Source organism: Odontesthes bonariensis, chromosome 2 (assembly GCF_027942865.1).
Source record: "Odontesthes bonariensis isolate fOdoBon6 chromosome 2, fOdoBon6.hap1, whole genome shotgun sequence".
NCBI lineage: Eukaryota > Metazoa > Chordata > Actinopteri > Atheriniformes > Atherinopsidae > Odontesthes > Odontesthes bonariensis.
This window is the reverse complement of record NC_134507.1, coordinates 9736295-9752177: the sequence shown is the minus strand read 5'-3', so window position 1 is coordinate 9752177 and position 15883 is coordinate 9736295. Positions and strand designations below refer to the sequence as shown.

General features: G+C 43.7%; 1 protein-coding gene across 6 annotated transcripts in view; it reads right to left on the bottom strand.

Moving 5' to 3' along the window:
* Positions 1 to 15883, bottom strand: part of lyst (lysosomal trafficking regulator) — a 54626-nt gene that overhangs the window by 10959 nt on the left and 27784 nt on the right. For 3 of the 6 annotated variants that reach the window (XM_075476333.1, XM_075476367.1, XM_075476376.1), the window contains 20 exons: positions 13954 to 14110; positions 11892 to 12103; positions 11721 to 11787; positions 11213 to 11322; positions 10241 to 10610; positions 9986 to 10142; positions 9678 to 9851; positions 9422 to 9582; positions 8542 to 8732; positions 7755 to 8000; positions 7025 to 7198; positions 6346 to 6495; positions 4949 to 5086; positions 4667 to 4865; positions 4447 to 4575; positions 2393 to 3017; positions 1609 to 1789; positions 1188 to 1357; positions 784 to 1014; positions 438 to 604 (listed from right to left, as the gene is read on the bottom strand). In XM_075476333.1, coding sequence (XP_075332448.1) covers positions 438 to 604; positions 784 to 1014; positions 1188 to 1357; positions 1609 to 1789; positions 2393 to 3017; positions 4447 to 4575; positions 4667 to 4865; positions 4949 to 5086; positions 6346 to 6495; positions 7025 to 7198; positions 7755 to 8000; positions 8542 to 8732; positions 9422 to 9582; positions 9678 to 9851; positions 9986 to 10142; positions 10241 to 10610; positions 11213 to 11322; positions 11721 to 11787; positions 11892 to 12103; positions 13954 to 14110 — 4009 coding nt within the window. The remainder of the gene's footprint in view (positions 1 to 437; positions 605 to 783; positions 1015 to 1187; positions 1358 to 1608; positions 1790 to 2392; positions 3018 to 4446; positions 4576 to 4666; positions 4866 to 4948; positions 5087 to 6345; positions 6496 to 7024; positions 7199 to 7754; positions 8001 to 8541; positions 8733 to 9421; positions 9583 to 9677; positions 9852 to 9985; positions 10143 to 10240; positions 10611 to 11212; positions 11323 to 11720; positions 11788 to 11891; positions 12104 to 13953; positions 14111 to 15883) is intronic. The other 3 variants (XM_075476359.1, XM_075476350.1, XM_075476342.1) reach the window with 3 other exon arrangements.

Genomic DNA, 15883 nt, shown 5'->3' with positions numbered 1-15883 from the left:
CTGACTCATTATAGCAAACTAAGTCTGTCAATCAAAAGTAATGAAACAACGCAAATGCAGTGCTCGTTCCAAAAAAGAATGACATCAAAACGCCATCTCACGGTTTCTGTGATCACACAATGATGACATCAAATCATAAAAAACGGCAAGGAATTAAGTGCTAAGTGGGGAAGAGATGGCAGATATATATTTTCAGAAAGAAAATTTTGAGAAAAAAACGGGAGAAAGCCATTTAGAGACGAGATAGAAATGTGAGATATAAATAATATCTTTTTCCACTGTCTTTCAACTCCGCGGTTGTAGATAATCAAGTGACTTTCCAGCTTCTTCTCCTGCAGCAGAGCCTGACAGCTTGATATCATCGACTACAGTAGAACATAGATAACAAGAATGATGTATTTTGCATTTGAATGGAATTTCAGAAACCCATTGCTCACCCTGGGTGCGACGTGTCTTGCTGGTCTGCATAAAACCCAGCAAGGTAATGAGGTCTTCAATGATGCGGAAATACTGGGACCCTGAAGAGCTGCAGGAGTGGATAGTCACGGCTACTAACATCTGCTGGATGTCGCACACCAGGAGCTTGTAGTCATTCAGGGGAATTCTGCAGAGGGAGGGGGGGGGGGAATGCAAGAGAATATGAAACACAGGAAGTCAGTATGTGGAAGATCAGCCAACAGTAAGAAGATTAATGATTTAATTCTTGGCTCAATAGCTCAAAACAAAAACCCATGAAGCCATGGAGGTGTTTGAATGAATCATCCTCTGTTCTGGCAGCCGTACCCGTTCTCCATGCCGTTGAGGGTGGAGAGGGTGTTAAAGAGCACGTAGAGCAGCCCGTGGTCTAGCAGGATGTCTGCCAGCTTGGGGCAGGCATTGATGAGCGGCAGCAGCATACAAAGGATGTTGTGCACCAGGGAGTTCTCATAAAGAGAGTTCTCAATAAGACCCAGCACTGGGATGATGCAGCGCTTTCTGAAGGGCGAGATGTTTTCCATCTCCTCCAGGTCCAGGCTGGAAATACAAGAGAAAAATGAGATTCAGAATGAACAAACATCCTATATATATGTATGTATGCAGCAAACATTATTTGTTCGGTAAACAACACAATGTATAATAATGTGAGATAAGGTGCTCGCATTGCACTAGGTGCTATGGTTTGACAGGCATATCGTCTCTGGACTCACTCTTCCTCCAGGCCCATCGGGCGTCCAAACAGCATCTCCAGGAAGCATTCAAGCAGCCCCTGGCTGCCTTGGTGGATGTACAGCTGGTTGGCCAGCAGCGAGAAGCCGTGGTTCTTCAGAAATTTCTCCTTCTGTTCTTTCAGAGCTCTGCTGAAATAGGCGTCCAGCAGCTGGGAAAGAGGAACAGAATACATTTGGTTTTTAAGACTACAGGTCTGGGGCCTCATTTATTTAACCTGCACACGCTTGGAACATGTATACGCCTCAAAGCAGGTTGGAGAATGCACACATTGTAATCGGGACTGTGTTGTAAGTGTGTATGATGTGATTTGATGTGCATCGTAGATGTTTAACAAATAAATGGTAACCAATATATTAAAACAGGGCTGCACAATGTTGGCTCATCAAAGAAAAAACAAACCTTCATGACTCCTTGCTGGATGAGAGGTGATGAATGATTGACCAGGACAATCAGTGCCTCTGGCTGGATGAGTTTGTCCATCACCTCTTCAAGCATGAGGTCAGGCAGCAGCAGTAAGACACCCCTCAAAAGGTCATAGAGTCCACAGCAGATCAGCACCAAGCAGTCCTCTGTGCTGGACCTGAAACGTATCATTTAAACTTTAGTGCTAAATCATTGTGAGTAATTCTACTTAAAACACTGTAGCTGGCATTGAAACAAGCTGCCATGCTTAAAGAGCTAGGGGTGGGACGATATGCTTTGGTGCCGATTCGATTTTTATCGCGATTCTTGATAATTGCGATTCTACAAGTATTGCGATTCGATAAAATCAGTAATTGCAATTTTCTTCCTCCTTAAAAAACAAACAAGTTGAATCGTACACTTCTAGAATGAATGTCGTTCCTATAAACAATGCACATCAGTCTGTGTCAGTCAGTCCAGCAGCTGACATTTGTTTCAACTGAGACAAAAAGAGGTACTTAACATGTACAGCATTTTTTTAAGTTTACAGTTTACAAAATGAATTGAAATGTCCACACAGCACAAATGTGGGCTAGTTTTAACATAACTTAATGTAATGAATTGATGAAGTTTTTCTGGACACGGATATGACGTGATATAATCGATTCAGGAGAGAAAAATCGATTCTTAAAATCATCCCATTAAAAAAAAAATAAAAAATTGCGATATGTACATGAATCGATTTTTTCGCCCACCCCTATAAAGAACTATGGTTGCATACCTGTCATTGGACTCAGCCTTGCTTTGTGTCCTGTCGTAACCTGGAGAGTAGGTGTAGCTTTCCCAGTCTTCAGGCATGGAGCCTCGGTCAGCTGCACTGGGCCAGCGTCCAACTGCCAACGAACCGTTTGGAACTGGAAAAGCTAGACCCAGACTGGCCAGGTTGCTATGGCTCCTCTGGAAGGACTGGATGCCTTTCAGACTGTCAGGGCGACGTGGAGCCTCATCGCTGGCCCAGTCAAACCTATCCTCAGACTCTGCCCCCCCCACGCTGCCCTCTGCCAGACTGTCCACCTCCGCTGCCTCGTCCCGCTCCTCCTCCACGCTGATGGATGGGGTACGCGGGGCGGCTCCCACACCCGCGTCCTTAGAGTCACAGATTGTCTTGGCTGACTCACAGCTGCTCAGGAGCTGCTCATCACCTCCGACCTTCTTGAGAGTCTCGGTGCTGCCGAGAGTTTGCTGAGAGGTGAGGGAGACCCCGTCTCCTTCACCCGCTTCGCTCGAGCTGCCGTGTCCGAGTCGAGGCATCAGCAGGGGTGAGGTGTATGGAGACGGAGCGAGACTAGGGGGGCGTAAAGACTGATCATCGCCTCCGTGTTCAGTGGAAGGACCATGCAGATGGCCTGGAGAATAAATAAAGTAAAGAATGAAAGGTGGCATAGGGCCCAGCATACTGTGCGACACCTCCACACTTTTACAAATCAAACAATCATCAACAGATATTTGGCAGTGATGTGGCTGAACGGAACCACGACAGCTCATTGACTCTGTTTTAGGCTACCTTTACACAGATACGATCTGAAACCAAAACGCAAAAGTGGCGTTTCGTTTTCACTTTTAAATCTGCATTTAGACGAGCGTTTTAGGGTGAAAATCTGCGTGCATACGGAAACGCAAAAGTGTGTGACGTTTCATATTTATCGATGCAGTAAACACGCCAGATGGCTCCCACCACTGAGAAGTCCTCCCAGGTCTCACCCACAGCTGTCTAGGTGGCCTGCTCTCTCTATGAACTTCAAGAATTTCGAGAACGTAGTTCATATTTTTGGTCTGTTCTTTACTGCTCTCGCTCATCATTGCTGTTATCTGATGAAATGACTCTTGAACGTCAATTACCGCGAGTTGAAAGTCCGCAGGGACGGACATGTTGATAGCCTACTGATGCGTTTCCCACGGTTTTCTGGCGCTTTATTATACTTGTCATGTCATTTCTATGTGACGAGAAACGCAGTTTTGCGTTTTCAAGAATTCCACTCTGGAGGGCGGTTTCACTTTTTTGCGTTTTCATGCCCACAAAACGCCGTTACCATCTAAACGATAAAGTGATTCCGCAAAAAGGTTTTGCGTTTTTAATCCGTTTTCTTTTCCGTGTAAACGGCCCCTTAATGAGACGAGTGAGATGCCAGATGTTTTTGCTCTGGTGAAGAAGGGACCTGCAAGCGCTAAACTATTAATCACAGCTGGGATAATCGAGGTAACATTCAAGTTAAAGAAATAGAATTAGAACTTGGAGAGGCTCTGTTACAACTACATAAAGCTTTTCTAATGAAATGCTAAGTAAATACATTTTTCCCACATGTCAACATGATCTAATTAGCTAGATTTATTCCCTCTTATCAGTGTGCCAGTCGTTTTTTCTGACGATTATTTCTTAATGCGAAGTCCTCAAAGAAAAGCATTTTTGTCTACCATTCTTCGAGCTCTTTTCTTGTTCAAATATGGTCCCTTCTGAGCTCTTTTCTTGTTCAAATATGGTCCCTTCTGGCTGCAGACAGACCAAGATTCAACAGCCGAATGCTCAACTTGATGCTTTAAAATGTCAATCAACAAACCAATGGGCGACGTCACGGAAGGTTAGTCCATTCAGTAGGATACAGCTTATTGTTACAATAAATCTTTAATAGAGAAAAAAACAGAGGAAATCAGAGGGAGTCATCAAAGCACTGCTGATCCCTCATTTATAATGTCATTCTCAGCAGCAAGCTCAAGATTTAATCATCTTCGGCTTCGCTTTGTATTAAGGTTAGTGTTACATCGCTGAAGCAGATGTACCTTCATGGGGAGCATCGGTGAAAACAGTCGGGGAGAGTGACACCACAGAGCTGCTGGCAGACTTTCCTCCACTGTTGGAGTGTCTCAAGTACATAATGGACTGCACCTTTTCCTGGTACAGCTTCCCATCTGACAAACAGACACATCAAAAGAGCGCAGTGCATTAAATGAATGGTAGTTTGATACAGAGGTGCTGGATTCAGCTACACGGCTTCCTCACCTATGTGTAGTGAGAAGTAGAAGCTGGATGGAGTGTGGCAGACGTAGGTGTTGGTCGGGGGGTGAACGGCCAGCAGGAAGTTACAGATCAGTTTCAGTAGATCCATGTCCGGAGGAGATCCGAGTACTTCCTGGATGATTTTGATGAAGGACATGCAGACGTCTTGAGGAATGGCAGTCAGATGTTCGTCCCGATGCTCCTTAAGAAAAACGCAAGGCTCTTAGTGACGTTTCATAAGAGGAGGAAGGGCATCACGCCAACCTTGTTGAAATAGTGACCTACCTGTAAAACCTGGCAGGTAAGCAGGAAACGATGCACCACTTCAGCGTTGAGGAACTGGCGGATGTTGAACACCTGATGAGGATGGTGCACCCTGATGAGGATCTCTAAGGCGGCGAGCAGTGTTTCCCAGACTCCACACTAGTGAAGACGACACAAAGAGACTAGACCTTTTATATATATGTATATATGTGTGTAACTGAAAGTTATTCTGAACAGTATCAATTTCAAACCAACTCATTACTAGATGATGATGTTTTGAGCTTTCGACCCCTTCAATATAATACATATCAAGACATGAACAAATTTTGAGAAAAACAACTAGATGCACTGAGATTCAGTAAATCCATTCAGCACTTACTATTTTTCCCCTTTTCTTCTTTTCTCTAATGCTGTAACCTCAAGTTTAAGGATGGGCACTGGGTGTCCTTAAGATTTTCTAATTACTAATTATTTTTCTAATTTAATTATCAGTAAATCTACACTTTGACTGTTTTTTTTTTTCGTCATTCAAAACGACACAACAACAATGACCTTGATTAAATTACAAAAAAAAAAAAGTATAAATTACAGAATTAGCATAGTTTTAGTTCTCACTCTAACTCAACAGAGAAAAATTCTCTCATTATCGAGCAGAGTCAACCATTTCACTGTCGAAATTCTCCCCGGTTTGTGGCCGGTTCTGTGTTCGATTATATAGCATCTGATGTGGCAAGCGATCTCCGCCGCAAACTCCTGCGTCTCCGTGCTTCAACACATTCAGGGAGTGGCTAAAACTGAACATTTATGAGCAAACACGTCAAAACTCCCGTCAGTGCTGGCATCTCCTGTTGCCACGTCAACGTAAGTACAACAAGGCACATTTTCTTACTTTAGACTACTAAGAGTTTGGCACAGACTGAAGTACTAAATATTACACTGGATGGGAGGGGGGCGGGGACATCTAAGCGAGCCTGATGTACTTTGAAACAAGTCCCATGGACTAATAAGGCCGATATAGATTTTTATTTAGAAGAAAAGGAGCACTTTTTTTTATTTTCCACATTTTTCTATTCTTTTTCTATTCTATTCACAACCCCAACTGTTAATTATGTATGGTGTGGACGGTGGCACAAAAAGCATTTCACTCGATGCAATGACATCAAATTCTGGAAGCAAAAAAAAAAAAATCCCACCAGCATACCAGTTGTAAAAAGAGAAAAAAAAGTTGCAGATAATAAGAAGCCAGAGAATACTTATCCTAAACGCACTCCACTTTCAATTTCCCTGAGGGAACCTCCCAAAGGGATTAATAAAGTCATCTATCTATCTATCTAAAATCCACAATGGACGACCCCGAGGGGTCTAGGCTGAAGCTTGTGTCAGTCTCACAGAGTTTGCACGCCAAACTAAGAGTTTACCTCAGCCCTGGCCCAGATCTTCCAGTCCAGCAGAATGTCTGAGAGCAGCCTTATGTCCTGTACCACGGCGACTGACTCGGTGTCCAATCGGAATTGACCATCGTCCCCGAGGATGAGGATGGGTCCACTGCAACACCCGTCGAGTAAAGTCTGGACAGAAAGGACAGAATGAGGACGCCTTCAGAAATACGGTCGCTGTTTTAAGTTTTTCTAAAACAACTCGCAGAGGGTTTTCCATCCAAATCAGGCACGCATATAAACATATTAATCTTTTTGACTCCATCGAAAGGGATGTCGTTTACTATCCAAGCAGCTTTGTCTGCATTTTTTTTTTTTGTATAAAATGTGAGAAAGGAACCATTAAAACTGTAGCGCAGCATGCTTCAGTGTTACATCACTAATCAGTGTAGCTCTATGCTTACAATACGGACTATGGAAGCCTGGAGTGAGAAAGGCAATCAGAGGTGCTGTTTGAGTCTGCAGGATCTAAATGTTTCATCAAGTGAGACAGCATCCATTTCAGCTCAGAGCCAACACACAGCTCTATTACAGACATGGCTATAGGGTCAGGTAACAGCAGTATCACTAACACCAGCTCAGGGAGGAACCGCCGCAGCACCACCACTACAGCAGAGGCTGCATGAACTGAGGATGTCAAAGAGTCCAAGGTGCGACTCACTTTCAGCACGTGATATCCTACGATGCATTTGGGCTTGATGAGGACCTGGTGGATCATAGAGTAACCATGGTAACAGTCCATTTCATGGATACGGTGCTGGTTAAACTTGCACAGAGACAGCAGCACTCGAAGGGCCAGAGCCTGGGTCTTCTCACAGTCGCTCAGCTCCACCGTCTGGACGCCGCAGAGCCAGAGATGAGGGACAGACAAAAGGACAGAGCAACTGTTGAGCACCACAACAACACGTGTTTACAGATGCAGTCATGCAAGTGGCAGCAATAACACAGCAAGCAGAGTCACATTTTCAGAATTCCATTCATAACTTTGGAAGTTACTGCTATGTTTAATCAAAAACAAAACCAGTAATAAATAAAAATAAAAAAAGATAAGACCTTTCTCATTTGACATTTTGGCTCAGAAATTATTTGTCTTGCAGAGCTAGCCATCTGCAGCACATTCATACAGCTGTGAATGGGGCAGCATACATATATTTATTCATCTACTTCCTTTATGTTAAAACAATATACACATTTTATTTCTTATGACATCCAGTTCCTTTTCTATTCGTTTCTTCACTTGAGATATTGTCATCCGCCTTCTTCTACGAGCACAATAATACATTAATTTAGTTAGTCTGTAAGGGTAAGTTGTACATTTCTTGACACACAATCTGCCTGAAACTGCATTTAATGTCTCTAAGGTGCGTCAACAAAAATATGGATCATCTTACCTGTGCAAAGAGAAATACAAAATTTCCTGTTCCTCCGATCTTGTGAAGGACGCTCTGCAGGCCCAGGGTTTCCATGGGGAGCAGGGCTCTGAGAGCGCCGGGCTCGAAGGAAACACTCAGCACCTCTTTGGAGCTGAAGGGCCTCTGGGTGACCACCAGCTTGGTCTGACCTTTCAGTCTGATCACTGGCTCATAGATCGTGTAGAGTCTTGACCTGCTGGGGGCATACACTACTGCCAAGCTCTCCTGTGCAGAAACAAAATGCATCTTTTCAGACAAACCTGTAATCTTTTAACTTAGGAAAATGCTTATTATCAAGTATTTTGTTTTAATGAAAACCCTAACTTGAACTTCCAACAGATTCAGACTCGGTTGGACTTCAGAAGAAGTTGCAAAGATGAGATGAAATCATTCATTTTCCTCATCTTTTAAATCGGCAAAGCTATTATCAACAAATCCATTAGTATTTAATGAAAGACAAATCCATTTTCAGTCTCCATGAAAAAGCTGCAGCTTAATCACGGTGGCTTTTTCCCGTTTGGGAGACATGTCTTCCAGCATTGGAGTATCATTTGTCATAGCTCATTGGAGCAGTACATTACTCAGATATGATGAATTGAAACAATAAATGAGACATAAGAGGGGTTTCTCTTCTTACAGAGGGTTTGAGTTTCACATCAGACATGCAGAAGTTGGGAAACGATACAACATTTATTTGTCCCAACATCATTTTTATGTGTTGTTGATCTTAAACAAAAAAAAAAAAAAACACAAAAAACTAACTTACAACCAATGCTGTTGTGTCTATGTCCTTGTTCTTCATCAGGATCTCTCTCACATGCTCACACTTCAGACCTTCCTGAGTGACAAACTTGGACAATGACCCTCTCGGCCTGCCGTACTTGCAGGGCATGATTGACTCGAGGTCAGGTCCACTAGAGTAGAGGTAGAAGGCCTCGTCCGAGCCTATTCTAGATCCTAACGTGGACATTCAAAAGTAGAGTCAGAAAAGCAAACATTGCAACATATTTTCTGTTAAAATATATATTAGCAACTTGAATGTTTCTTTCGCTGGATCCTGAGTCAAGGCTTCGAGTTAAAGATTTAAATTATTCCATCAATAATCCACAAAGTAATAGCACACAAAGTCGTGCAGCGCTAGACTTGTTAGGTACCATGGTGCACCTTGATGTTATGCTTTAAGGTGTTTTTTTGTTTTTTTTTAAGATCTTGGAATCCCACAGTCTCTCTTTTCTAAGAAGAGACTGAAACCCAGACTGAATTCCAATGACACCGGAGAGGCTAGGCTTGTCTAAATACATCAGCTGGGTTCACAGGTTGAGATCGCACATTCACGGCCAATTAAGAGGCAACAAGAGAAGCATTCAGTAAGCCTCAAGAGAGAATGCTGAAAATCCACAGCATGCCACACATCCCACCAAGCACAGCTGTGTACAGCTAGATACGCTCCTAAAATACAAAAGTATCACAAACCATTTATGTACAGTACTGCAAAACCTGCTCGTTAGAATGAAGATGGTAATTATTGCACCACCAGGGGACAGTGCTAAGGACAAATAATTAAAGCTGCCTGCATGTAGAGTAAACCTCAGTCAGCCAGTCATCTTCTTAATGTGTGACAAACGACGAGTCAACGGGAGACGTACCGTTGAAGAGGAGCACAGTGCCCATGCTCCAGTGTGCGCCCTGCCTCAGCAGCTCCTCAGAGGGTGGCGTGCAGTGGCCCAACATGCAGAAGGTTTTGTTGCTGTCAGAGGATAAACTGGACTTTCTGGGTAGGGTGTAGTCCAAAGAAACCTCACATTTCCTGAAGAAAAGAGTCATTTACTTTTTTTAAGTGAGTTTAATTTTTGCTAATTTGCCAGAACAACCAAACTGCATATTTCAGGCGAGTTTTCTCACCAGATGCCACACACCCAGACAACCACACGACCGTGGATGTTTTTCTTGCCCTCTGGCTGCTGGCTGTAAGTGAGGCTTAGGTGCTGCCATTCCCCCCGTTTGATCAGCACCTCACCAGAGTCCGCCTGCGCCAACAGCCCTGCTTTTATCTCATCATTTGGGTCGATACAAATCCTGTGAAAACCCCAGAATGCAAATCTTTAAGGCCCATATACTGGGAATTCTATGAATAGCATTAGCATTACTAAGAAACAGGAACCCTTTTGTTCACATGCATCGTTCAAACTGTGGTTTAAGCTTGATCTAACCTGAATGTCAGAGAGCCTGTAGAGAAGTCTGCCCACACTTGAAGCATCAGTGCCTTGGAGCCCATGGACAGAATATGAATCAGGCCTTCCTCTACTAATCCTGTCCCGGCCTGAGAAGAGCCATGCTGGGAGTCGGCTGCAGGAGGATTACTTTCTTCTGGGAAAAAAAAACAAAACATAAAACAAGAATCTCAAAACTATTTCATGTTCAAGGAGGTCATGGAAAAAAAGATTGCTGAGCGATCTGCATCTCACCCATGTTTTTGTCTCCATCGGTCTCCTCCTGCTCTGTCACCCTCAGCCACATAGAGGCACTAAAGCCGCTGGCCATATGGGGCCAGCAGTTCTGCCCTACCAGAGGCAAGTGTAGAGGAGCGACGTGCCAGGGTGAGGAGCGGAGGTGGCTCGGTCTGTACTCAGCATCACCCTCTCTGCGACCAGGAGACAGTTTGCCCTTCCAGAGCAAACCAACGCTTTTTCCTCCAGGAGCAGAGTTCTGCCTGGAGCCAGGGGACAACCCACCCAACGCCGACGTCCCGAGGATCATTGGAAATGTCAGAAAGTGAAGGGGTTCCATATTCATGTTGGCTTCAACGATTTGTAAGATGCCCTTCAGCAAAATATCCTGGCAACAAAATAAATCAAAAGTTAGGGTAGGAAAACAGATCTGCGGTCTGTATAAAACAGCTCAACATTAAATCTATAGTAGCCCTTTGAATCTTAATAAATACGTAACAAACCTCACCGTCGTTAATAGAAATGAATGTAGCACAGCGCATGGTTTCTTAAACAGGAAACCCTACTACTGGGCAGCTGCACAAGAGTGACACCATAATGTGTGGCAAATGTAGCCAGAAAATGTAGACAGAAAATGCAGGTCATGTGTCATTCTTCCGACATGGTTAAAAATAAAACTGTTCTGTTTTGGAAACGCTCGGAGACAGTTTATCAATGATGTCTGCTGTCGGTTTCCAATTAAAAACCCGACGTGTTCTAATGAACTGAAGAATCACACCTGATCTGCACACTTCCGTGTTAACTCTATGTAGCGTTACGCGTTGGTGAATTTAAAAAAACCAAGAAGTGAGAAGAGAGCGTGTCAGGCAGGATGTCTTTCAGCCAAGTCCTTGTTCCTGTTAATAAACCTAACGTGTAGACTGTGAACACAAGCTATAAACGTATGCGAACAGTGCAATGCTGAGAGACTGATAGGGTTTTGGTATTTACAGTAGGGGGGGTCTTCTCCAGGAAGAGGCGGATCACTAGAGCCAATTCCTCTGCCGTGATTCGCTGGCTCACCATGGCAACCAGCAGCTCCACTAGCACAGTCTGGCAATCTGAATGTAGAGCAATAAAGAGCAGATTGCATAAGTAGCTTTCATACATTCTGACATGTACCTGAAAGCAACAGGTGCCTGCTTTCCGCCAGGCAAACAGGCATCGTAGGTAAATTTAAGAAAAGAAGAAAAAAAAAAGAAAAAAAGCGACAGACAGGCGAGTACAAGTGGAAAACAGATCAACCATGTTCAAGAATTACAAGAAGCAGCTTTACTAAATGTGACATTTCAACACTGGAGGCCAAGTTTAAATGTCAGGGGCAGAAAAAAAAAGTACATCAACAACAACTGACTGTGCCTATGTTTTTTTTGTTTGTTTGTTTTTCCAGAGATACCACACTCAAAAAATATCTGCGTATCTCAAATAAGATTCAGATGAGCCAGGATAAATGACAAACCTGTAAAGGAGGGATTCGTTTGGCTGAGGATTTTATGAAAGCCACACAGGATGGTTTTGACTCCTCCCTGTGAGAAAGGAGAACAAGAGTTTAAGTAAAAGAGCAGTAAAGTAAGACAAATATGGAAGACAATTAAGAGTGGCATAAGGAGGAATAAGAGGTCAGTCTGACCTGGTCATAGAGCAAGGCAGCATTGCGGCGGTTGGCATGTACTGCGCCCAGGAGGCTGTGAAACACATGACTCAGAACCTCCAGATCTGGGGAGCCAGATGCAAGAAGCTGCAATTCCATTGTGCAGATCTCAGGGAACAGCAGCACGCCACGCCCAGGCCCGTCCGCCACCGCCGCAAACTCACGCAACCCGGATGGCTCCACCTTGCCTTCTAACAGAACAACCAGTGTCAACAGGGAGAGGTCAGAGGCACAGCAAAAACACCAGCACACAGGAATGGAGATATTAAGCTCGCAGCTCTGGATGGCACCCGCGCTCGCTAACACATGGACACAGTGTGACAAGCTTGTGATGCTTGAACAGCTTCATGATCCAGGCATTCCCTCCTTCAGCTCCAACCTACCGTCTTGGAGGCAGCTCATAAAAATGAATCAGCCTCAGCCTCAGCCTCAGAGCAGCATGGGAGCTCCCGTATGATTTACAGGAGCGCAGTTCTCACATGGCTTCTGGGACCTCCTTTTACTAATGAAGCTTGGTCGCTTCCCTGTGCATGACTACACAGTTTGCCACCATCTAACACTCACACACGCAGATACGTACCGATTTCGCTAATCATAACGGCCTGCTTTAACAGGTTTCTTTCGAGGGCCGCGGAAATTGTTCGAAAGCATAAACTAAGACACAAACAGACCCACAATCCCGTGGCTCTTAATACTCTGTTGTGCAGATAGTTATGTTCGGTCTGTGGTGAAGTCAAAGCGAGCAACCTCGTATCTTCCTCGATTTTCAGAAACAGCTACAATTAAACCATAGAAAATATCCATATGACAATGAATAGAAGAAGCTGGAAACAGATTAAATACTGTTAAAAGATCAGGAAATCTGATTAAAACAGAAAATACCAGGAAAAGAAAATCTTAAATTGGACATATAGAGTAAATGTAAAAAGAACAAATAGCAGATCTCACAGCTGAAGGCGACAGGCTGCCCCATACACGCCGAATAAGCCAAAATTTAGATAATTATATCCTCTTCACTAAAATATCCCTGCTAGTTTTAAATCAGTCTGTGACTACAGTAGCAGGCTATTCATAAATGAACTTAAATGTTCAATAGTACTGGGTTTGGTTTGAGAGAAAAAAAAAAGAGAGAGATGGAAACGATAACAGCATTGATGGAGCCCATTGGTTTATTTGTTCAGCATGAGTTCAAAATGAAAGATTATCCATCTTCAGTGATGTGAGAGTTTTCCAGGAAGTTAGAAACTCCATTTCATTGGGACTTCAAGTCACAAGATCCAGCTTATGAGGCCACAGAGTCTTGCTGCTCGCAGTTGTAAAACATTAAACAATGACTCTATTCTGAGTGGATTAAAGTAAAAAAACGGAGTAATCAGGTCAACTGCAAGACTATAGTGGCGAGGCAGTGCAGACATGAGAGGCTCAGGGCTGTTTTCTGCTGTGTCACACATACGCAATGAAACGTAGCCACTTCTCATTGCTAAACATCCTCTAAAGACCACCAAAAGAGGATGTTGTTTTTGACACGACACAACCGACCTGTGCACAAACACATTACAGCAAAATGCCCATAAAACATGATATTCAATTCACGCTATTCAACATACGAACGTAAATTAAATGCAGAGATATATGTCACAGTGAACAATTAGTCAACACACAGGCTGTTACATCACTTGGACAGTGTGAGAAGCAAGATTTCCCAAGCCCTAAAAACAGCATGTTCAGAGTTTGAGATCAGCACATGACCTCTCAATCCATCAAGTGTAGGCGGCCGACTGTCATAACACAACAAAAACAAGAGTATGTGAATTAAAAGTGATTTACAGCGTTCTAAAAATAACCAGAGTGTTGAAAAACGAGTCTCCAGTGGGAAGTCACAAGATCTATAAGTGAAGCTAAATGTGCAAGTAACCAGTAAGCAGCAGCTCCACCAGCCAGTGTGTCTGCGTTGTGTGTGTGTGTGTGTGTGTGTGTGTGTGTGTGTGTGTGTGTGTGTGTGTGTGTGTGTGTGTTTGTGTGGCACCGAGTGTGGACCTACCCTCTTCCTGCTTGGCCATGTCCTCTGGGTTGCTTTCGCTATCAGCGTCGTAGCCCTCCTCCTCCCCCGGGAGCTTGACGGTACAGCTCTGCACCTCATCCACCTCCTCAGACAGATCGCCTGCTGGGGCCACCCCCTCCGCCAGTACCTGCAGCTTCTAGCAAGAGATGAGGGGAGGCAAGAAGAAGTAACCAATTTCAATCGCACGCATTTCAAATACAAACACACCGAGATCCACCCCCTTGTAAGTAGTTGGTAAGATAAGATTAATTTGGCATGAGCTTACCCAATCCTGTTTATAAAAACGTCTCAAATCTCCTTTATCACGATTATTTTTTATGCGGCACGACAACCAGTGGTCATTCCACTAATGTAGTGAATAAAGGAAGGGGAAAAGAAGGGCAAGATTTCAGTCATAAGACAAATATCAGCTGACTTGCACAGCCTTCGCATAGGCCAGTTCCTTTGCTGTTTACAGTCAGACATCATATATGCATGTGGACAAACACCCCACCATTGTAAATCCTTAAGAGCTTTGTGGTTCAGAGAGACTTATTGTAATAGCAGATAACCATTTGAAAGAATATTCAAAGTTCAGCAAACAAACTTTGTTGAGGAAGACTCGTCGTGGAGCTTCAGAGTACATACTTGTAACGACTGAGTGAACATCACACTCTGCTGGGCTCTTGGGAAATAGGTAAATCTGTTATACAAAATGCTAAATCCTCCTGTGCTGGAACAAGCATAGCGAGACAGGCATTTTAAGACCTGAGACAAATCCGAGGCTTTAAGGCTGTGAGAAAGGGGGCACCCACTACGAGGCAGCTAGTCTTTTAATATGAACAGCCTGGAAAAAAAACTGATCATCACATACACGTTTCTGGGTTCCTCCTATTTCTTGGAGCAAGTAAAAGCAGCGGCATGCCAGCTCATAACCATATATGGCCGTGTGGGTCTTCCAATAATGCTGAATAAAGCCTGTAGTGACAGTGTCCCCACAGAGGAGCTGAGAGCGGCTTTGGCCAGAGGATTTTCTTTATCATCTGTATTGTCTTGGTGAGAATTTGTCCGTACGTGTGAATATCCCAGATTAAATAAACATTGCTCGTGGTTGTATACACTGCTAGTTCTTCACAAGGGTTATCACTATTTATGTTAGCTGTTATATTGTCCAATGGGCAGATAAAGGCTGCTTAGCAACATGATGTGAATGCTTTACACAGCCGCCCTGATGTCTGACAAAACTATCCTCCTGGCAGGCGCTCCTTCAGCACAGTGGAAGATGTGTTTATAACACTGGTTCACATATGGCAGAATGACTCCTTTTTGTGTGATCACACACGCTTGTTTCATGATCGTGCGATATCGCTCAACTCTCTAGTTCTCGCCCGTCTGACATGTTTGTTTAAAAATAAAAGAAACACCAGAAACAGAAGTAAAACCAAACCCATCCTGACCTCGTCGAATTCCCAATTTTTTTCTATTTTCTTAAGGAAAATATAATGCTCAGACTTTTAAGATCTTTACTTCTATTGTCACTTGAAAAAAATGGAAGCAATGGGAAAGACAGCGGTTCCCCAGATCGCTCGCCACCAGCTCTTGGCTGAACGTAGAACATTCATTTTCATTAAACTGACAGCAGCTGAACATGTCGGCTTCAAAGCCTGAATCAACACCCCGGTCACTATTCTGTAAAAGTCCCAAATGAAGTTGTACTGGGACAGGCCTATAAACAAGGACACCAGATACATTTGTGTGTGTGTGTATGCGCTGTTGGGGAGGGCTTAACAATCTCTATAGTCTGTACTGAAAATGCAATGAAACCCTCTTGAGAAGGTAGCGTGTTTAAACTGGTTTTTAATCGTGGGTACACCTGCTAGAATAGGCATATTAAAATCATTCCCCACAGCAAGTAGTGCCGTTTATCCAA